Source organism: Heterocephalus glaber, unplaced genomic scaffold (genome assembly GCF_053883595.1).
Source record: "Heterocephalus glaber isolate CG9 unplaced genomic scaffold, H.glaber_assembly_v1.0 deba00001067, whole genome shotgun sequence".
Classification (NCBI taxonomy): domain Eukaryota; kingdom Metazoa; phylum Chordata; class Mammalia; order Rodentia; family Bathyergidae; genus Heterocephalus; species Heterocephalus glaber.
The window spans coordinates 4,922,672-4,945,562 of record NW_028258187.1 but is presented as its reverse complement, the minus strand read 5'-3'; the positions used below and the strand labels follow the sequence as shown (position 1 = coordinate 4,945,562).

The following is a 22,891-nucleotide window of genomic DNA, read 5'->3' as shown; positions in this document are numbered from 1 at the left end:
TAAGAATATATTGAAAGAAGGGAAAAAAAGATTCTGCCAACTCTGAAATAGAAGAAGAAACAGTGAGAGGGAATCTGACATACCTTGTAGAACTAGTACATTAATGCTAGTATCTGATTCACAGGTTACAAAACAAGATCAGAAAGCAAGAGAATGTTCTAAGTATGGGATGGAGGAGTCCAATTAGCATTCTAAGGTCCTTAGGATGGGTTTAAAACATCAGATTTTAAAAGCTATTAAGTTGCAAAGCGAAATCTCAATGGTATCAGAAGGGATGGAAGAAAGCAAGCAATCTATCTGGTTTTCAAATAAATAGAAGGAAGGGAGAAAACAGTGAGGGCAGGGAAGATAGCAGCGAAAAAGGAACGGAGAAAACAAGTTTTCAAAGAGAACAAAAATCGAAAACATGAAGTTGGTTGACAGAAAGAAGTCCATATATCAAAAATCACAATAAATGAAAATCTGACATCGTTACTAATAGGGTAGAAATTGTCATGGTAGATTCCTTTACATCCAATACTATGCTATTTAAAAACCATATAAGCCAAACAAAAGAACACAGAAAGGCAGAAAAAAATAAATCAAAGTTATAGTAGTTGTATCAACATAATGTACAACATACCTTGTAAGATAAAGAGTATTATTAAAGAGTTTTAAAAGTTTAAATTCATCAGGAAATTTAATCTATTTCAATAGCACCTTCAATTTTGCCTGTTTGGGCGTATATTTATATAGAAGGGCTCTTACACTACCCTTTCTTCTGTAACTTTCTTTTTTTCTCATCAACGTTTGTTTTCTGAGATGCATCAGTGTTGACATTTGAAGCTACAGTTCATTTCATTGCTAAATTCCATAAAGTGAAAGTATGCACTTTCTGGTATGTCCCACTAGCACCTGGGAAGAGGTGAATGAGATGACATGCAAAGGAAAAGCAGCAATGCTTGTAACAGTTAAAAACTTGGAACGGTCCAAATACACAACATGGTATTGTCCACAGGCTACATATACATATAGAACTATACAATGTTAAATAAACAGAAAGCTATCAAAATAAAACGTGATCAGTATAAAATTCTTGACAGTACTCACCTCTAGGAGAAGATTTATGGAAGGTTTATACATTTATTTCTTAAGCTGTATGAGAACCATTCTTTAAACTCAAAATGTGAGTATATGTATAGTGTATACACACATATATTATAATTTTATACACGTATACCTATATACACACATGCCCATATGTGTGCATGCACACACACACAATAGAGGTAGTAGAAATGGAAAGAAAAGATAAAGATTTTAGCAATAATGTAATATTTCAGGATTTGCTAACAGATTGTAAGAAAAATTAAAGAGGACCAAACCATTTTTAATACAATGACTTAAGAACATGGTCAAATCTAGCACTGCATATCGCTGGGTTGTTATATTAAATACTACCCCTCATGATGTTCCTTGATGGAAACCCAGTCAGCCAAAAGCACTGCGGAAATGACCTCTGTGATCTCCCCTGGTAAAAGGGCTCATTTTCTTCATTCTGGTCCCGATAATGCAATTGGCTTATGTGTCTGTTGTGGCACCTACAACTCATCTTAGCTATGCATAATAAGTCTGCACATCCCAAATGATTGGCTGGAGTTTGCTTAAGATTAAAGACATCAATCATTCATTAGCTTTGGTCTTCTAGTTCTCAGTAGAGTACCTGCTTCACAATCAATCTCCATACCTTTCTGTTCTTGAACTGTGATAATTTTCACTTTAAATATGGTCAAAACAACTATTATTTATCTAAACAATCTTCAAGAAAAGATTTGGACATGCTTTAAAGGAGAAGAGAATAAATAATAGAGTATCAAATTAAATCACCATGATAGCCTTACAGAGATGGCCAGAAAAAAAGCAGAAATTTTGAAGAAGTAACATAGTGACTCTTAAGTGGAGAGAGGAAAGGCAGAGATCGGGCTGAGAGGAGCCATGGCTGTGGCCACAGGTCATCCTCCAGAATTCCCTTGGTGAGATTTTCAAACTGTGCGTGCCATCACCCAGGGTTAAGAAGTGCTGATGGAGTGAATCAACACACTGAAATAAAATATCATCATTGCTGTGGTGCACTAGGATGGACATGTACTGAGAATCACTAGGTTAGAGGTACATGGAACTAAAGACGAGATCTAGCTGCTTTATGCATAGAAGCAACAGAGCAAAGAAAAAGTACAGACAGAAAAGTCTTATTAAAAGCAAAACCCGCAATGAAACCAAAGCAGCCAAAACAAACATGAGAATGCCAATTATCTAAGAAGCAGGAAAAAGAGAACCCAAGAAAAGAGATAGAGAGAGGGGAGAACAGCAGGAATGAAGGGAAATGGAGACGGCACAAGAAAGAGAAGCAGCATGGAGTGTTGACAGATGTCAAGGTGACTAAGGTGCAGAGGAACGAGGAGGATGAAGTTGGGAGAGTCTCAGAACCCTGGGGAAGGAGACCAATGGGGACCTGGGGACTGGATGGCAGAGAGGGACCAAGAGGATGTAGAAGGGGATGGAAAAGATGCGCCAGTGAAGAAGAGAATGTAAGAATCTTAGAGCACGACAGACCCTTCACTGGGACAACTGAGAGCAACGACTGAATGCATGCAGAGCCCTGGCCAGTGCTGTGCACTATACGCAGTGAGAAGTGGAAGAAAACAAGCCAGAGCACTCATCTACCTCCTGGGGGGCTACGGATGGGAATAGTTGCTTTTTCAAGAACATAGTTGTGTTTTTAATTACTGATGACTATTCGGATGATTTCATCATCAAAAAGGCTGAAGTTTCTTTCTCTTACTTAAGCACTTTATTAAAATTTAACAGTCCATCTAGTATGTGACATTCTCTGAAAACTTCAATGCAGTAGTACTTTCTTTGTGGCTCCTTTTTCTTAGTGTCATTACTCACCCAAACCACAGCACCTAACAGCCGAAAGAGACCCTAACTTCCTAGAAGAACCAATTCTAAGACAGTAACAGTTAACGGATGATTGTCAGCTGATACCACCAGGGAAAATCCACCCACTAAGGGAGATAACAATTTAATGGGGAAGACAAGTTAAGCAGTATTTTATTATGAACACATAAAACCCACACTCCACATTTTAAATACAACAAAAATATTATTAATGATGTGACGAATGATGGTTATGCAAACTCATCTGTTTACATAAATTAGACTGCAAGTAATGTAACAAGTACATTTTAAAAACACTTTCTGTGAAGGAGCAATCATTATGTATGGGAAGGGGTAAAAAGTGAACCTTCCAGTGGGACCAAATCCCAGAAGCAAGTTACTTAGTCCTGCTCCATGCTATTAAGAGTGGTTTCTCTTATATGGGATAAAATGAGCCTAGCTGTCAAATGCAGCTATCTCAAAATCTCCCAGAAGCCCTGATCGATTGCCTCCATTAACCTAAGCCCCAGGTACCCCATGGCCCACCCCTTCCCCATCTGTCTCAGGCCTCCACCTCTTTACAAGTTCCTCTCCAGAGGCCTCACTGGGGGGCCAGCACACACCACACGGCTGCAGGGCACTCGTCCCTGCTTGGCATGCTTTCTGTCCACGGCGCCCACCCCATGGCTCTGCACCTGGGTAAAGACCACTGCTTTTGAAGACTGCTTTGAGGTTCCACTTCCCTGCCGAGGCACCGCCAGCCCTTCACTGGTAAGCATGGGGAAAAAACTCAAAAATTAAATACAAAGAGCACAGACACACTAATCCCTGGCTTTTATTATTGAATAAATCTATACTACTTCCAGTTAAAGATCCAATAATTGGTTGTATCTAAATGTATGTTTTTTAGTAGCTTCTAATATATTGGGTCAGATCTATTTAAATCCCTAAAAATGAGAAAATAAACAGTACGCATTTCCTAGGCCCCATGGAAAAATCCATCCACTTTACTCATCTTGCATGGACAACTTTCAACATTTCCTTGCCCCATCCCTAACACTGAGTGAGGTACCGTACCTCCTACAACTCAGCATCTCTTTCATACAACTTGACTTTATGCTACACATCTTTATACCTAGTTCTATGATTTGGGTGCAAGTGCTTATGAGGCCAGGAGTGAAATGTGCAACTGTGTATACATAATTCCTAGCCAAGTGACTGACTGACGTAACAGGGAGTGCCTGATACAACGCAAGCTGCACGAAGAACGGAACTTTTGTGTTTGTACTGATGCACCCAGAGCATGCAGAATGGTGCCTAGAACACATGTAATATTCCATGAATACTTGCTGATTAATCTTCAATAAGTATGCCCTGAGCTGAAATGGACTAGTGTTTGTAAATGTCTCCAAATTTTAAAGCAAAACATGTATGACATACATATAAAAGTTTATACAAACATATATATACATATGTAATACATATATATGTAATCAAAATATAGTGTTTTAAAAAACTGTTTTAAACTTATTGTATTAAAAGACATGTTCTCCCATATCTCCCTCAAAATATTTCTCCTCATTTAGAACACATTTATCCCATCATTCTTGCCACTTTCTGGAGCAGTTCTGGAAGCCCTCTTTGTCGAGTATCTTTATGAAGTGTGATAAAAAATACAAATGCTGCTGCCCTGTGGCACCCTACGAAAAGCAGGCTGGTGAAAGTATCATGGTGTGTCCTCATCCCTTGTTTGTGGGATCTGGCACTGTGAGTTCTAGCTCTTCTCTGTGGTCAAAATGATCACGAAAGGTAAATGTTTGAGTCAGTTCTGGACAGTGCAATGAAAGACACTCATGAAAGTGGACTTCAGAGCTTTGGGCGGTGGCAAGAAAGATGAAGCAGCAGTATCTGGCCAGTAAATAGGCTTTTCCCTCTTTCTTGGCCATCACGTTATCTTCATAAGTTTTGCATCTGAATACCTTTAGCTAGGGATTGCACTTGCTATTGGGCTAATGGCATTTGAGGTTTGAATGCTTGAGCTAAATGATAATAATAATTCCTAATAGTTCACAAAGTCCTATTACATACATTATTTCATCTTCTCTTTTATTATCCCTATTTCAAGCAAGAGGAAACTGAAGCTCAAAAAGTAACTTCTCCAAGGACTGAGAAAGGCTATTTTGTTTTCTCGTTCTATTCACTTTGCACTGTAAAAGAAGAGGCTAAAACAGGGTTCTGCCGGTGATGGAGGGAGTGATGGAGGAGATGCCTCTGAAGGAGAAGAGGCGCCTCCCCCGCCGGCCCCCTGCAGGAAAGACTTCACAAGCAATTGTAACTAAGATGCATCTTGTGGAATTAGGGTAATGGTTCAAATGGTTAAAATAACTAAGCCAAATGACAGAAGCTGGAAAGTGGATGGATATTCAGGAGGTTTCAACTGGGAGAACTGGGATAGGAAGACAGAAAAATAAGTTGAGGTCCTAAGGGCAATTAACTAGAGTGGAAAGAAAAAGAATTTATATGTTGTTTGGCACTAAAAGATTTTCATTAGAAGTCAAAAGCATCGCAAGAATCACATCACAGTTTGAGGACAGCTGACAGTGATGTAAAAGAACGTAGAGAAGAAGCGATTAAACAGACTGAACACCCAGCTGCGTCAACGGCCGGAGATTCAATTAGAGACCCAGGGGAAGTGTGTATAGATGAACAACTGATCTGCTCAAAATCATTCACTTTGTGTGAAAATTGTAAAATTTCCCTGACAATTCTTAAAACTATGATAAGAAACAGCAGCACTGCAGTCACTAGGATGAGTCCACAGTCACCTGGAAATATCAGAGAGGCAGAGCAGCAAAGTGAAGAATGCTGGGCTATGAAATCATCCCACTGAACTGGCCACTCTTCCTCACTGGTTTCATCAGTTACTTCTCCCTACACCCACACTCCTTCTGGAAGGTGGGTCTGATAAACTTGTCCTTCACAAAACTGAGAACCATCATGCAAAGGTGACAACTGCAATATTAAAGGAATCACTCACACCTTCCTTATCAATAGTAATAGAGAAACCTCTGAACACTGTGCAACACATTTATTCTATATTAACCAGTGATTTTAAGATAACCAAGTATCACAAAGTGTTCTTTTCAGTATTTTCAGAGAAAGGCATAAGCATTTTAGTAGATCTTTTTTAACTTAAGGAAGCACGATTTGATTTATTTATATGTCACGTTACGGGAAAAATGAATCAGAGTGTTACTTTCCAAGTTTTACAGACAGCTAAATTTATTAAAACACGTACTTAGTTAACATAGAAATTAACTCAGCCCAAAATAATATTATGTTTTAAAAAATCCACATATCAAAAAATTTTAATAAGTTTACAACATTTAAAATAAGCATGATTTTTAGATAAATATGTGAGACCTGGGCCAGGGATTTAGCTCAGTGGTTCCAGTGCCTGCCTTGCAAGTGCAAGGTCCCGAGTTCAATCCCCAGTACCAAAAAAAAAAAAAAAAAAAAAAAAAAAGAGGGAAACGTGTACAATTAAATGATTTTTAAAAAAAATATGTGAGACCTGTAATTAATATCGTATCTTTTCCTTAGAAAACATTTTGTTCACTGTGTCATTGGTCCACACACTGAATTCTATGCTGGTTATACACATTTGATTCTTTAAATGGTAAATTAATCATATAGCATCTTATAGCATTCATCATATCACATAAATGTGCCAGTAGATTACTAGTTTGAGTCAAACTACTTATTACCACTTTTGTTCCTACTCATAACCATTCTGAAATTCTATGTTAAGAGATTGTGTTGGTATAAATTAAAAAGTAGAGTGTTAACACCTAGACCAGAACAGTTGATTGCAAACACATTTTCATTAAATGAATGAGAAAGTGAACTGTTATTTTCATTTTCAAATTTTATATAAAAGCAACATGGAAATAAAGGTACAAAAAGGGGACAGTAAGCAGCAATATGACTTCATTATGAAATAAGAGAGCTATAAAATTAAAATGACCAGAGCCGGGGATTTAGCTCAGTGGTTTCACCGCCTGCTGCACAAGCGCAAGGACATAAGTTTGATCCCCAGTACCAAAAAAATATAAATAAATAAATAAATAAATAAATAAATAAAATGACCAGTAGTCATATTCTATACAATACTGAAAAAAATCATATTTAAGTCTTACTTATGACTATAAAGAATAGGGCAAGTTAATGCACCTTATCCAGAATTTTAGACAATGATGACTACAATCTAGAATGTAGAACGTGTGGAAAAACCAAACTGATAGACATACTTAGGACACATTTAAGTAGAACAATCTGAAAATGCATATAGAAATTAAAAACGTATACCTGGAGATTAAGCTTAATAAAGAGAAGATATCTGTCGAAGACATAGAATACAGGTGAGTATTTCTGCTTCTTTTTAATGCCACTTTTGGGTTCCTGCTATCAACAGAAAAGTAGGCTCCTGTTAGGACCGATATTAGACCCTAATTCAAGTAGGTACTTCCTCTCTGTGCTGAACACTTATACAAAATAAGAGCAGCACCCCACAATCCGCCCCCTACACCTCTGATTCAAAATGAATCTCTGGCAACTATCATCTAACAACCTCCTAAGTGCTTGTTTTATGAAATCTGGCCCTTAGTCAAGAAGTTACACTGAAAAGTCTTTTAATCTCCTTCTGAGAGAATTTACTGGATTGCATTTAAGTTCAAGTTCAAGGGTATTAATGTGTACAAAGGAGAGTGTAGAAGGTGCTAGATTATAGATTTTAACTTCTTAACTAGAAAATTGACTCAAAATAGATTTTCTAATTTACAATGAATCAAAAGAGAAAACATTAGACCATAGAAAAAGTGGCACAAATGTATCAAAAACCAAATGAATAAACATTTGAGGAGATTTATTATTAGAAATTGCAATAAATTTTTGGAAAGATGAATTGATTTTGGTTAAAAGGTATAACTGACAATTTATTGGGCGGGAAGATGCATTATTTTCCAATTGTTATCCATCTACAGTAAAACTGATTTGTGTCCTATTGTATTTTATGGAAAAGGAGAGGGCAACTTGCAGTGATTTAGATTAAATGTATTAATCATAACCAAGCACTGTGAACTATATATCTACTATTAAAGAAGATTTTTGACATTTAATTCTGTAGCAATATTTTGGCTCTGTACCGCTCTTCCTAAATCCAATTCCTGCTACAGTTGGCAGATTTCTCCCTTTTAATTTTATGAGGCTTAAAGTAGCATTTAACCACCCATGCGGTAAATAATGCGGGATTAGAAATATTTAGTGTTTTGTTTCCCTCTCAAGAGTGGCAATCCATCAAATCCAAAAATGTTCTCTAAAATTTTTCTATATTTTTAGCAATCTCTAAGATAGGATATCATAAAAACTATGAAATTAAATAAAATGCATTACATAGCCAGAAGAAATCTGCTAAAAGAGCAGGTGAAATTCACTCTGAACCAGAGACATGGAACCCTTACTGAAAAACAAAAAAACAAAAATAGGGATTGAAACATGACACCAGGTTGGAACCTTTCAATTTTGTTCCCTCCAGTAATGAATCTTAATTACTGTGCAAATAATTCCTGAGCGGTTTAACCGTGTAACGGCCTCCTAGACCATGCAGTATTGCTAGACGCGGTGCTGGAGTCTACAGGAGAACAATGAACATCTAAAGACGCTCTACAAATACAAAAATAAAGTTTAAAATTAGTAGATCACATGTGAGGCATATTTGCTTTCAACAAATAGTTATTTCATTATTTTTTCACACAAGCACAAGCCAAAAGTGTTTCCCCTACAGAAACTAATACTTCTAACTATGATTTAGAGTAGTGACAAAACATTTTTATACTTATCATGTGAGATTAAAAATAATTAAAACCCACAATTAAAATGTACAGCATTCTTTTATTAAGCTAAAAGAACCACTAGAGGTAAAGCTGATTTCAAAAATCAAACTCTAACTTTTCAATCTGATTTTATGTCAAATGTTAGCATTGGTTATTAATGAATCCGTATTATTGCAGCAACCACCCTTAACTGCACGTAGTACTTTAAGATATATCAAGGTAAATCAAAGTAATAAAGTAACCTGTCATGTGAGTAATTATCTACATTTAATCTATATATAAAACAAATGGTCCAGAAATGAGTAAAGTCTGTAATTCACTCAAGACACAGCGATGGCCATTTATTCATGGTTAGAACATCTAATTTCTTCATACATATTCATATCTGAATGCACTTTTAATGAAATTCATGATCATAGTTGCTGTGAAAATGTTTGTGTCCTCATAATGACTAAATAAAATCAAGGATATTTATCAGACATAAGATAATCTGAAAAGTGCGTGAGTGCATGTGTGCAAAGGTACCTAACCCTTTTCAGACATAAAATGTCCACTTGCCCTTCTTGCCTTTCAGTGCTACACTGTGGAGCTGGAAGTTATACAGGGGGAGAAGCCGGGAGGAAGAAACATTCCTGTCTGCCAGAGAGCTGGCACTTTTAGGAGCGTTCCAATGGAAGGTAAAAGCATTTCAGTAATAAGCAGATGATCACAATCATTCGCCCAGAAAAGACGGTGACACTGAGGGTACAGCCCACCAGGGAACGAGCTATGTGAACTGGTAGTTCCTAAAAACAGTCGATTCCTAGAGGTGGGCACGCAGCAGCAGTGTCCTTAGAAGCTCTACGGGGAAGCGGGGCCGTGCAGAGAACAAAGGTTTAGATCCCAGCACGTACGAAGAGGGCAGGACGAACTCTGTGCTTTGGACCAAGTCGCTTACTTCCATGCAACTTGTAATGATTTTGAAGGGTAAATTTAGCATTCAACAATAAAAATTTCTAAATCTTTCTTCCATGTGAGAACTCAATCAAATTTTGATGTAAGGCAACTTTTACACCTTGATGAGAAATTTAAGTTTCAAGTTTCATAGTGTTTTGAAAAGTTAAGATTCAGAAAAGCAAAAATCGCTGCAACTCCAGCTGAAAGCACAGAGAAGGACATTTCCTGGAGATTCGAACTTGGAAAAGAAACTCAAAAGACCTAAAAGGTCTGCCCTTCTTAATGTAGGTGATTGTTTAAAATCTCTGTTCGTGGATCCGTAACATGGAGTTTACAATACTACTGACACAATAGAAAGCATATGCACTATGAAGGTAGCTTACAAAATACTGTTAAGTGTGATTCAAATATTCACTGTTGTCACTAACTCCTAAAATCATTCAAAAGAACAGAAAGCTAACAGGAAACAGAGGAATGTGCTGTAAGATAAACTCGAGAAAGAAATATTTAAATGTCAACAAGGACTTAGTAAGTGAAATCAATAAATATCAAAGGACAAGAGAGCAAATGCAGGTGAGGTCAAAGGGGAAGAAGGAAAAATTGAGAGGCAAAGGAATGGAAAATGTATTTACATGATGAAAAATTGTTACACGGAAAAATAAAACATATACATTTAATAAGATTATATCAAAAAATGAAAAATGACTTGCCCAATATCTTCACTGCACTGACCAAAATATTTAACTTATTATTTTAGTGGTCTGTTGGGTCTAATCAATGTTTATAAAATTAATAGGAAATATATATTTTATTCTTGTAGTGAGGACTACATAGCTTGATAGTTAAATACTTGAAAAGGGGACCACAGGGCCAGAGTTTAAATCCTATCACTACCAGTTACTAGCTGTGACCTTGAATTAGCTGTTTAAGCCATTTGTCTCTCAGTTTCCTGGTCTATAAAATAAAGAGGAAAATAATACTGATCTCATTAGGCTTTATGTGAACATTAAATGAATCAACACACATAAAGAGATTTGACTACTACCTGGCAAACAGTATGGTAAGAAAATTAAATAATGTTAGACATTATAAATAATAATCAAGTTTTTATGCCTTTTTATACTACAATATTCTTTACTAAGATCAAATACACATAAAAACTGATGTGAAAAATAAAATTATTTAATATACTATAGCGAAATATTATGCAGCAAAGCAAAATATTGAAAAATAAAGGTATGGTTTATAATCTCTTAGACATTTTGTTCATGCGCAAAAAAAGAAGGTGCAGAGAGGCAGATGCTGTATTTGCACAGATTGGAATGGGGAGGACTGGGCACAGGGAATGACTTTCCAGGGGATAATTTTTGTCCTATTTGAATTTCAAACTCTGCATATCTATATGTATTACTTTGCAAAATAGAGAAAATTAAAGTTTGGGCTTCCTAATGAACACAACACAATGATCATACTGTTGCACCAATCAGCTCTCTCACAAAGCCCCAGAAAAATGACAATGAAAGAATAAAAAGTATGACTCCGCAAGAACCAAGAGAATAGACAGAAAACACCAGCCAAGATGGAAAATCCAAAGGACGTTAAGACTGGCTGCTCCTTCTCCATGTGCTGGGGGCTGGGGAACAGGCAGCAAGAAGGAAGCTATTAAAGTGTCAGGCTCCAGAAAAGTTTAGGAATCGGAGGTTCTCCACACCTCAACAGGTCACTAGGAGAAAGTCTGGATTTAGAAAGTTCACCGCTAGACCCCATATACACTCATGTGTTACTACTGCTATCATATGCCCAACAGCAACTCAAGATTCACTACAGGAAAAAGTTAAAAGAGAAAGGGAACATTCCTATGGACCACATGACACACTTTCACTAGGATCGGGAAAATCCAATGCAAGTGTGCACTCAATGCTCCCTGGCCTCGCTTTGCAGCAAGAATGTTGTCCGGGGAATTCAACGCTGTCCTATTCTACCTGGTCAACAGGAAAATCTTGAAGACAGCAATAGTTGGAGATCCCTCAACCAAAACGCCAGCAAGCCCCAAATCTGTACAGTAGGCATCCTGTCAGGGCTTCAGTGCTCTCTTAATGGGACCTTGTATACTACTTTTTCATGAAGTACACAAAGGAAGAAATTAAAAACAAAGAAGAATTTAAATACTAACACTGGCTGGAAAAGATGTTGTTATCTAAGGTCACACTGGCAACCTAACCAGTGGTGGAAAACTTCCTAATAAATATGGGTAATACCCATTAAATGGGTAAAGAAAATGTGGTGCACATACACAAAGGACTTCATTAAGCCATAAAGAAGAATGAACTTATGTCACTTGGAGGAAAACAGATAGATCTTGAGATCATGATGCTATGTGGAATAAGTCACGGCAGTGAGGATAGAAAAAATATCATGTTTTAGGAATATTTACTTGGAGTTGAATTATATGTGCTGTGGACGAAAGGCAGGAAAATCAAAGGAGACACCAGGGAGACTGACGTACCACTGAAATGTAAGGTTATGAGAAATGACACATGGGCAGTGACAGGTGAAACTGAAAAGGGGCTGAAAGGACAGATAAAGAAAGGTCCAACGTGGAAAGAACATAGGAGGATGAAGATAACACGTAAAATCCAAATTTAAGTTGAACCAAAAAAAAAAAAAATGCTTAAGATAGGCTGCTCTTTTCTCCTCTCTTCCTTTCCCAACTGTCACTGTAAGGTCCTTGAGGACAAAGACATGTTGTACGGATTTTGGATCCCCAGCCTAGCAGGATGAAGACATCATAAGCCTCATCACCTCTGTATACAATTGAATCTGCAAGTTCTAGCTAAAAACACAAACAAGAAATCAAGTTTTTAAGTCACATAACAAGAATTATTTGTTCATTGAACAAATACAACACTTTAACATATTGCAGATCAAAAAATTAGAGAAGTCTAATCATATATGTAAATAAGTAAAATGAGATTAAATATATGACATAACAGTTTAGATTTTGAAGAAAAATCTCTAGACTAATGCTTTAAATCTATACAAATCTGAAAGATCTGAAGAAAAAAAGTACTGTAAAAAAATTATATTGATCTGGAGCATTTAATAGTATAAACATTTTTAACCAAGGATTAGATTTGAACATGAAATTCTGAGAGAAATATGGTATACTGCTAAATTACAGGTCATTAGTATTTAAAAAATTATCAAAATTCTGCTTTATTTTCCTACAAAGGACAGAAATAAGGACAGTACTAAGGACAGTGTTTTGACAACTGTGCTTTAAAGACAAAAAGCTTACAAGTTTTGTTGGCTTAAAACAGAAAAATACCTCTTGGTGCACACGTGTGCTTTATCAGAATCCTCCTTCCTTATAACATGCAAAAAATATCAGGTTGGCACTCACTAAGGGTTCAGGGAAACCTTTCTATTGACACGATTTCTTTGTGAATTCTCAGTTGTTCAAACTGACCTTCAGCTGGAGGATTTGCAGGTGACTTCAGTCCTGAAAGTGCTTGTGAGATATTATTAGGAAGTGTTCTACCCATCATTGATTTTGAACTTTTCTCATATTAGATATCTGACATATCTGAGGCAAATTAGAAGACTGAGTTTTATAGACCATCAGAATAATTATAGCAGCAACATAAAAGGTAAAAAGCCAGAGTTGAAGCTTCTTTAAAAAAGTAAAGTGTTTGCAGCATTTCTGTTTCCCTGATTTGGATTTAAAAAAGAAAATAATGGGGGATCGTGGCAATGTCAGCACCATTCTAAGGGCAACTGGGGAAAGTGCCGAGTCTTGAGGGAGCTACGTGATTACCAGCAGCAGCCTTCTCTTCTAAAAAGAAAAGCATCCTGGAACATATTTCAAACCTTCTTTGGGTACAAAAGAGAAGGAAAATTTTAAATGATAAGCATAGTCTAAAAAGTACTTTTAAGAAACCTCCTGTGCTTGGAAATTAGATGTCTTTAAAGATTCACTGAGGAATCAATTAATCATATCTTCAAAAATTCCATCTCACAGCAAGCCATTTCATCACTAATACAAAACAACCTAAGAATTTATATGCAAATATAGTTAAAAAATAAAAACAGGAAGTATGGCATTTCACATATTTTAAAAAATGAAACAGAAAAGACTGGTTGCACCGCAAAATATTTGCAGAGCGTTCAAAGAAGAGTTATCCCTGGTCAGGAAGTGGGAAAGATGGCTAAAACCTACCCTTCCTGAATAAATAGGTCTGAGTAATACTTCCTCCTTTCTGCTTCTTTCCCCAGAAAGGCAATAAATTGGCTGGAGCTGAAAAATATTCCAGCTTACATATCTTATTCTCTTCAATCACCTTCATATCTCATAATTACCACATATTCATATCTTACATTATTTTTACTCATGGCCATTTTAATTTACTTACTTTCTCCCTACTTTCCAAAGTTTGTTTGTTTGTTTGTTTGTTTATTTTTTTTTTTTTGGTACCGGGGATCGAACTTGGGTCCTTGAGCTTGCACAGCAGGCAGGGAAACCACTGAGCTAAATCCCTGGGCCCTCAAGTGTATTTTTATTCACTATCTTGTCAACTCTAGGAGACCATGTCTGTTTGTTCACCCCTCTAAATGGAAGACATAGGACACAGGACAGTATTTAGCAATATTGACACTACCGTAGCTGATATTGATAAATTTTCATTAAATGAATGGATGCCATCCAAAAGCTGAGCAAACTATCAGGCCCAGTAAAATATAAGCTTTCAGTCTAGCTGGTGGTTCTCAGCTACTAGGAGAATAGGTACAGAACTTAGATTCTTGATACAGTTTTAACCTACCACCTAATTAATGCACTGTATGCTACTGTACATATGGATTCTTATGCACTTGGAAGTCCACAGTGATCTAACACTACTCACCTTCTCGGTCACATAATCTGCTCTATCTCCTGCTATACAAACATGTCTCATAGCTCAGGAACACTGGATGGATAGTTTTCTGAATACTCCATGTTGTGTCAAATTTCAGCCTTGACTATGTCTGTCTGCCAGTTCCCACCCTAAATGAGTTGGTGAGCTCTAACTCATTCTTGAAGTCCCAGCTAAAACATCTTCCCCTGTAAGATGTGTCCCCAGAACTGTGCCAAGTTACACAGACAGGGGAATCAAGGAACATAAGAAATAAAGAGAATTTCATTGCATTTGAACTAAAGCAACAATGTGACAGCTACTCAGCATATCAGAAGAAGCTGGAAGAGAGAGCGAGAAAGTAGACAAGGTTCTAGGGCTGAAAGATGTGCAAGATCAACACAGGGTTCTACCAGAGAAACACACAAAGGGAGGAACCAGATCAGAGGGTGATGTGCCAGTGATTAATTCCAGGAGGCAGTAAAGATTAATTCATTTCATTATTGCTATGGCAATACCTTGATTCTAGGTGCTATTCAAGAAATAAAGCATGTGGGTATCTCAAAATAACTAATAACTATACATCCAATGGCAGTTTGTGAATATGGATAAAGATTACTTTGAAAAGAGAATTTATTTACATTTATTACCAACATGCTAACAATATGAAGAAACTTCCAAATTGCATTAATTTTGGCATACCAAAGGATAAAAAATAAAGTTGTGAATGTTAACTTACATTATACAGATGTTAATACTATTAAGTCAATTAAATATATCCTTCACACAGACAAGTGTCTGGTGTGTAGTAGGCATTATTACAAGTGTTTGCCATCATTGCTAACATCACTGTGCATGGCCATACGTGTCCAAAGTATCACAAGCTCAAACGCCAACACAGGAAGCCAAGCTTGTACGAAATTATCAGGGAAACAAGCAAAAAGATTTTAAATATGTAGAAAAAAACACATGTGGTCAATTTTGGTAACATTAAAATATGAACTCTGGATACCTGTTTATAGATTTTCCTAAAGGGTTTTTAAGAATATAGAGAACATAAGCATTCAAATGTGGTTGACTAAATAAATGAACACACTACCATATCGGTATCATTTAAATTTTTATATATCTGTTCCACTTTTAATAAAGTATAATACAATACCAATATCAATATTGATACTATTTAATAAAGTTGAATGAAAGATTGTTATTCACATTTTGAAATATCAATTATGGATATTTAAACAGGTGATATGAAATATATAGCTGTGAATGACATAAAAATAGAGAATTTTAAATCAAACAAGAGACACTACTAAAATATCTTTTTAAAAGAAATTTTAATTCTATTCATTTATACTTTTTGATACAAAAATCAACGATCTCACAATAAACGCTGAGAATAAAATGCATCTGTTTCTAATGTAAGACCTGGACCTCGACCTGATACTGAGATAAAATAAAGCCTTATTAAGATCTATAGTAAAAGAAAAGATACATCGTATATATTTCAAATATAACAACTTTCTAAATATACATTCTTTTTGTATTCTCCACAGTATGCAAAAAATGCTTTCAGGATACAAATGTCTATGTACAAGGGTTATAATAAAGTATTTAGATGCAGAATTCTATTCAAAAATTTTAGATAACTAATCACCACATGGCTAAATTAGTTCAAGACATGGGCTGCGTTCATTCTGAGGAATCATTTTAGATTCCTTATCTATCATAAAATTACTTCTTTCTTAGGCTAGTGCAAGAGAAAAGTTTACATCATCCCCTTATTTGAACCAACTCCAGTTTGAATGGTTCTTCTACTGTAAAAGGCTATAAACCAAACCAAACCTTCCTACTCTACATATTAAGAAAAAGCAAGACACGAAGAGTAAATGTCTACAGCGTGAATACCGTTACCAATATGCTACCCATAGGACCCATTTTTCTGTGACTTCATAGAAGAAAATACCTACAACAATCTTTTTCTCCTTCAGAACAAACTGACTCAAAATTTTCAACAGATACAAACTATTATGTCCTGGAAACCGTAGAATAAATGTAAGCAGTATGCATGCTTGTGCAGTATGATGATTTATATTAAGGTTTAATGCTCACATGTTTCTCCAGATACTTAAGCTTAATAAACATGTACAAGAAGTCAATCAAATCAGATTCATTTTCTTCGGCATAATGAACGCATATGCCACCATCACCTTGTGTATTCTCATTCCAACCATACAAAAACTGGACCAAGGTAATTATCAAATTTTTAAATAAAATACTGTAACATATTATAATATCTTACATAAAATTTAAGTACAGTATTGTGATGAGCCATTCATTTCCTAATCTTTCAACAGATTACATAATTTGAATGTTACTGTTCAGTAGACAGATACAATACCTGTTGATAGGCCATTGGTTCAGCAAGAGAATTTAAGCAGTCTCTGGCCTTCAGAAAACACTGATCAACTACAGTGCTAAGCAGGTCATCCTGGCTGACTGGAATGCTATACTTCAGTGAGGTTACACAAATTCGCTTTGTACATACTAGAACTGATTCTGGCATCATTATTGTATGACTCTTCTGAATTGTACTTAATGAACAAATTTGGAAATGGTTGCAGGCTAAATTTGGTTTAATTATCATTTGCTTAATTCTCCTAAAAGGAGGGAATGAGAGGTTGGTTAGCTGGCATCCTAGAAAGTGGTTTCTTTTCTACCAAAAAAGATCGCAATAGTAATTCCCACCAGAATTAAATTCTCACAACTCTGTCTGCATTTGCCCCTTATATATTTCGACACAGTTATTTTTGAAAATCAGATCAATCTGGACCTCACCCTCCTAGACAGTACAGTTCTTTTTACAAATGAATAGCTTAATGATGGGGAAGGGGAGGAGATGAAGAATGTAGAGGAATTTTTCAGTTTCCAGTTAAGTTTTGAGATTTAGTGCACTGGCTGCCAAGCTAAAATTCATTTAAAACGATTCTTCACAGATCATATTAAAGGCAAATACAAGGGGGCTAAGATCATATTAAAGACAAATACAAATTAAAGGTGCCAAGACAAATACAAATGAGGTATAAGTGGTTTCGCGAGGCAAGCGCGAGGAACCAAGTTCGATCCCCAGTACCAAAAACAAAAAGAAACATAAAAGGCTGCAATGTAAAGCACTCTAAGTAGTAAATGTGAAGGAAAATTATGTATAAGATACTGCAGAAAAGGTGAAAGTCTAAAATTCTGTACTTTGACTCATGATACAAGTCACCAGCTCCTGGGTTTGATATATTTAATAATAATAATTACCATTTAAATAAATATACACTATGTGCCAAAGACAAGACTGGGCCCATTATGTTCTGAAAAGTTTTGTCTGTGTTTAACAAAGGGAGAAACTGAGGTCCCGAAAGTAATTACAGGTAACAGAGCCAGAATGTAGATTCACAAAGGACTGGTTTGAAAATCTGTAAATTTCCTTCCATATCCTTTGCTCTCTACAAAACTAAATATAGTCAATTCTTGATCCTATCTGAAGATTCTATTATTTGCAAAAATGCCTACTGACTAAAATCTACTCGAGGCTCCAAAATCAACAGTCACGGGGCGTTTGCAATCATTCACAGACACGTGTACGGCCGTGGGGACCTGAGCCTCCTGACACCTGCGGGTTCCCAGCTCGGGTCAACAAGGTGACTGGCCTTCTGCTCTCAGGCTCTCCCACTGTGAACGGGTGGCCTGCCCGGCACCTCGTTCTTTGCATTGTGCTGCTTTTTGTTGGTGATGGTTCTGTCTTAAATGGCCCCAGTACAGCGCGGGGAAGTGCGGTTGCTACTGACTGAGCGCAAGACAGTGGGGTGTCTTACGGAGACACACGTGCTAGGGAAGCTAGGCTCGCGCCCGAGTCTCGGTGCCACTGGGCAGGACAGGAGCTCAGTGTTAGCAATTCAAGACCGTACAGTAAGTGTCTTCGAACACAAACATCCATAAAACAAGGTCACGCCTTCATCCAGTGATGAAAATGTTAAGACCAGAGGCTCATGGGACGCCATCCCTGCCGTTCCTTAAGGGACAGGGGCTCAGCATCCCCTAACCCAGTGTCCACACGGACTTCACAGAGCACGACCATCGCGAATTAGAACTGACTGCAACTGCGCCACAAACATCTCCCAGGGGAAATGTGTACACGATGCCTCGGAAAAAGATCTTCCTGCTGTCATTTCCTCCCGCGATATCACATCGTTATGTGTATGCAGTCTCATTTCCGTTTCAGAAAAAGAAACCCTTTCTTGCCACTCTGCTTCACAGGGTGCAGCTACATGTGTTTGAGTTTGCTCAGAAAATTAATCTCTCTTAAAAAGCAACTTGGCCTTGCACTGTGAAACCCTAATATAAATAAATTTCTTATTACCAGTAATGATGAATATTGGTGAAATGTCATGGTTTTGAGATTATGATTCTTAAACTAGTCAAACATACTGCAAGCAAATGCAACAAACATTTAGCACAGGAAATCAGAAAAATATCAGCACAAATTGGAACTCTTACCTTTCTCGTCCAAGTCAGAGATTTTATTGAAGAAAAAAAACTTACAGTACTTTAAAATTCAAACAAGGACAATTCAGGGTTCAAAGAAAGAAAACCTGAAGGAGTCCATTGCTTCAGTAAAATTTTGAATACAAAAAACAAAACAAAACAAAAGACTAGGAAAACAGTTTATGGCCTGATGCATTAGTTCCATGATAAACACACACATACATAGTATATCTCCACCAAGTGAAACTTAATCACCTTTTTACAATTTAGAGAGGGAAGGCAGCTGTTAGTACGGTTAAGCCATGTATCATCAATACCATGAAGCTCACCTATCCGTTGTAATAGCTTCTATAAAATACCACAGTGAGATTGCAATAAGCCTAGAAAATGGGCTACAAATCCCAGCTATGCTCAAGCAAGCAGTGAACCAAAAATAAAAATAGGTAAAATTGAACCAAGAGCTAAATAGTATTCATCTAGATTCATGATTAGTAAGGCAAAGTTCAAAGGCCAAGGTTTTAAAGTGACTTATTCAGATCTGAAAGAGTCATTATACAAAATAAAATAAAAGCATTCATGTAATCAAGGAAAAGAAAAGCATTAATTTTCACTCCAAAGACATAGCAAAACAAGCTTCCTTACAATTTCTAAACACCACATTATTGTTTTTAATTACCATTTTAATAAATATGCAAAAGTAAAGAGACTCAAAGTTGCACTTTTTCATTTTTAATCTCTCCAGTTAGATAAGCAATCTAAAAGGAGATGCTACACATTCCTGCTTAATATATTTGTTGAATAAAATCTTTCAGATTCCAGTAACTTTACTTAAAGGCATTGTCAACTTTAAGTTTCTATTCCAATCATGGTTAGGTTATCATTAAATGCTGAATTAACAATCCATACAATATAAAAATACACATATTAAATCACAGTGACTTCATTAATTCTTGGAATTTAATAAAAATATTCATCATTTTAATATAACCACTGTAACATGCAGGACTCAGATGGCCTGAACTTAGTAGCAGTGTCTGCCACCCACAGAAATGTTAATTGCCCCCACCCCTCGCTGGTGAAAATGAGCTATGCAAGCATATCTGAAACTCACAGTGACACACAAGATCTGCCATTCTAAGATGAACAAGCAGCCTCACTCTGAGCAATGACAGCATGATTCAGAGTCACACAGTGTTTTTTAAAATACCAAGTTTCACATGATTTCATTAAACTGTACACCCAAATCAAAATTGTGATACATTTCAGATATCTCACAAAACAGATGATTTAAAAGGTAATAGCAAATGATTCTATTACTGCAGACTGGTGATTACTTTGGCTAGTTTAGAAGTAGGATGACTTCTCCTGTACAATGAAAACTGTAATATAAAATACAGTGGGTTCGCAATACAGAGCAATTTATCCAAGTAGAAAGGAAATTGAACAAAATACAAACTCCAGCAAAGATTAATAACCTTACCTATCTTACTTATCTTAGCCCTTGTTAAAATACCCTGAGTAAAATGCAGATACTATAAATAATGCTGGTTATAGATGATTTCTCTAAAAATGATGATAAATGTCAACGCATCATGTCTTTTATTTACAACAGTCAGATATATAAAAATTAACTCTTAACTAGTCACAATATAAACATTAAGGAATACTTAGGTTAAATCTGGAAGTTTTAATTGTCTAGCTTTTGTTAGCATTTTGGCAAAGCAAGTAATACATAAGTGGATTCAGTGTTAAAAAAAACCCATAAAAGAAAAATATATAAAATTTACAGTAGTTTCTATCCACCCTGGGCCAACCTGGATCTCTACACAGCCTCCCCAGTCAGGTTCACATCTGACTAGAAGGAAGAGTACCAGTCCTCCAGCCAAAACAGCCCCATCTCTGTACCAGAGGCTCTCACTTCAGTGACATCCCTCCGGGGAAGAGGACCGGAGCCAGGTTCCCTCGAATGTCATTCCCCAGATGTTCAAAACGTAACTAATTTATTAGCATTAGAAGATTTGGTTTATAGGGGAATCTCACTGGTCCAGTTTGTAGCCTACAAGAAAATGGATTATTTTTAAGTATAACAGAATATAAATAAAGAATGAGGGTGTGGCTTTTTATTCCATAGAATGGAAACATTTCCAAACATGAGAATTCAATAAAAAAAGCATGCCTACCATTGAAGATGGGGTCCCTCTGGATTTTTTAATATTCTTTGAAGGCATTCCTTGAAGGCGACTGAGTCTAGCTTGGAAACCTGGAAACCAAAGTTCTCAGATTAGAAGATGCTGCAATCATGGGGGCATAGAAGATCGTATCAAGAGAGAATTGAGTACTTTCGATGAAAGCTTTGAATATTGTTGGACAAAATGCAAAACTCACACTTAAAAGAACTGCCGCACTGCTTGGCAGAGTCCTAATGCAGTCAGCACTGCCCTCACCAGTGTTTACACCTGGAGGAGTGAAAACACAGTTCCCTTCTCCCAATCCACATGAGCCCAGCAAGAAAAGCCAGTCAGTTTCTGTACTATCTCCGGATCAGTGGAATGAAAGAATGTAAACACTATGAAAAACAACACTTGGTTAAAAAAAAAGAATTCTTAAAAGTTATTTTAGAGATAACAATATAGAAAACAGATGCCTTTTAAGCATGCTTCTTTATACCGTGCTTCTTTATACATTCTCTAATTCCACTTCAGCCTATCTTTTTTCAATGAAAATTCCAAGGCTGACCACAAGCTCAAGTACACACTGGTTAGGAAGCACTACTGACCTCTTCTCCCCGGATGCGACATAAGGGGGAAAGAACCAGTTAAGATACTTTCAAAGACAGGATCTGGTAAATTTTTGTCCAGCTCTGTGAGATCTTCCTTCTCCCACCAAGGCACGACTCCAGTGATGCCACATGCTCCGCCCGATTCCTTCTCACAGAACCAGTCGCTCTGCTCATCATCGCCTGAAACAGACAAAACGGCCCCCCAAAGATTCAGTCCTATCACCCACACCTGTGATTCAGGTTGTGCGACAATAAAAAAATGTAAGACACAAGTTAAATCTGCATGGCAGATAAAAGGTTCACTTTTACTGTAAACACACAACACTTGTCCTAAATTTCTAGTGTATGTCCAAATACTGCACGGGACATGGTTGTATAAAAAAGCTGCTACTTCGCTACAATTCACAGTTAACTGGGGATCCTCTATTCCATCTAGCAACCACATCTATAAAATATAAATTCAACTTTTTACTGTATACTACAGCTTCACTTGAGAAATGTTCCCTAATATGATGACAGGCATTGCCACCAACAAAACCACAAAATACTATGCTTTCTAACCACTTTAAAAATTAAGAAAACAATAATTAACTCAGTAAAAATTGTAGGGAAATCCACTTATATTACTCCCCTTTCCACATTAAGAAAAATCAACGCCTAATCATCTACCAGGAATTAGAGAGTAGCAAACTGTGGAATCCATTCTTTGTAGTTGATAATGATATATAATTAGCTTAATTTCATGATTTGTATGGAGTGGAAAAGGGGATATAATCATGAACAGATGTGATTAAATGAAGTTAATCCAATTAAGTTCATTAAGAAATAGTTTTGAAAAAGTTGATTTTAAATGAAAAGTGACAATACTGGAGTTTATGAAGAAACTACATTGAACTATTATAAGCAAGATATTTTTAACAAGACCATTATTCAGTGATGTC

The 22,891-nt window shown here is 36.5% G+C and overlaps 1 protein-coding gene across 3 annotated transcripts in view; it reads right to left on the bottom strand.

Annotated features, from left to right (window-relative positions):
- Nucleotides 1-22,891, bottom strand: part of Gpatch2 (G-patch domain containing 2) — a 171,754-nt gene that overhangs the window by 132,718 nt on the left and 16,145 nt on the right. For 2 of the 3 annotated variants that reach the window (XM_004867387.3, XM_021246418.2), the window contains exons 4-5: nt 21,948-22,130; nt 21,352-21,431 (exon numbers count right to left, since the gene is read on the bottom strand). In XM_004867387.3, the coding sequence (XP_004867444.1) occupies nt 21,352-21,431; nt 21,948-22,130 (263 nt within the window). Of the gene's footprint in view, nt 1-14,198; nt 21,228-21,351; nt 21,432-21,947; nt 22,131-22,891 lie in introns of those variants that run through there. The other variant, XM_013066535.3, reaches the window with a different exon arrangement.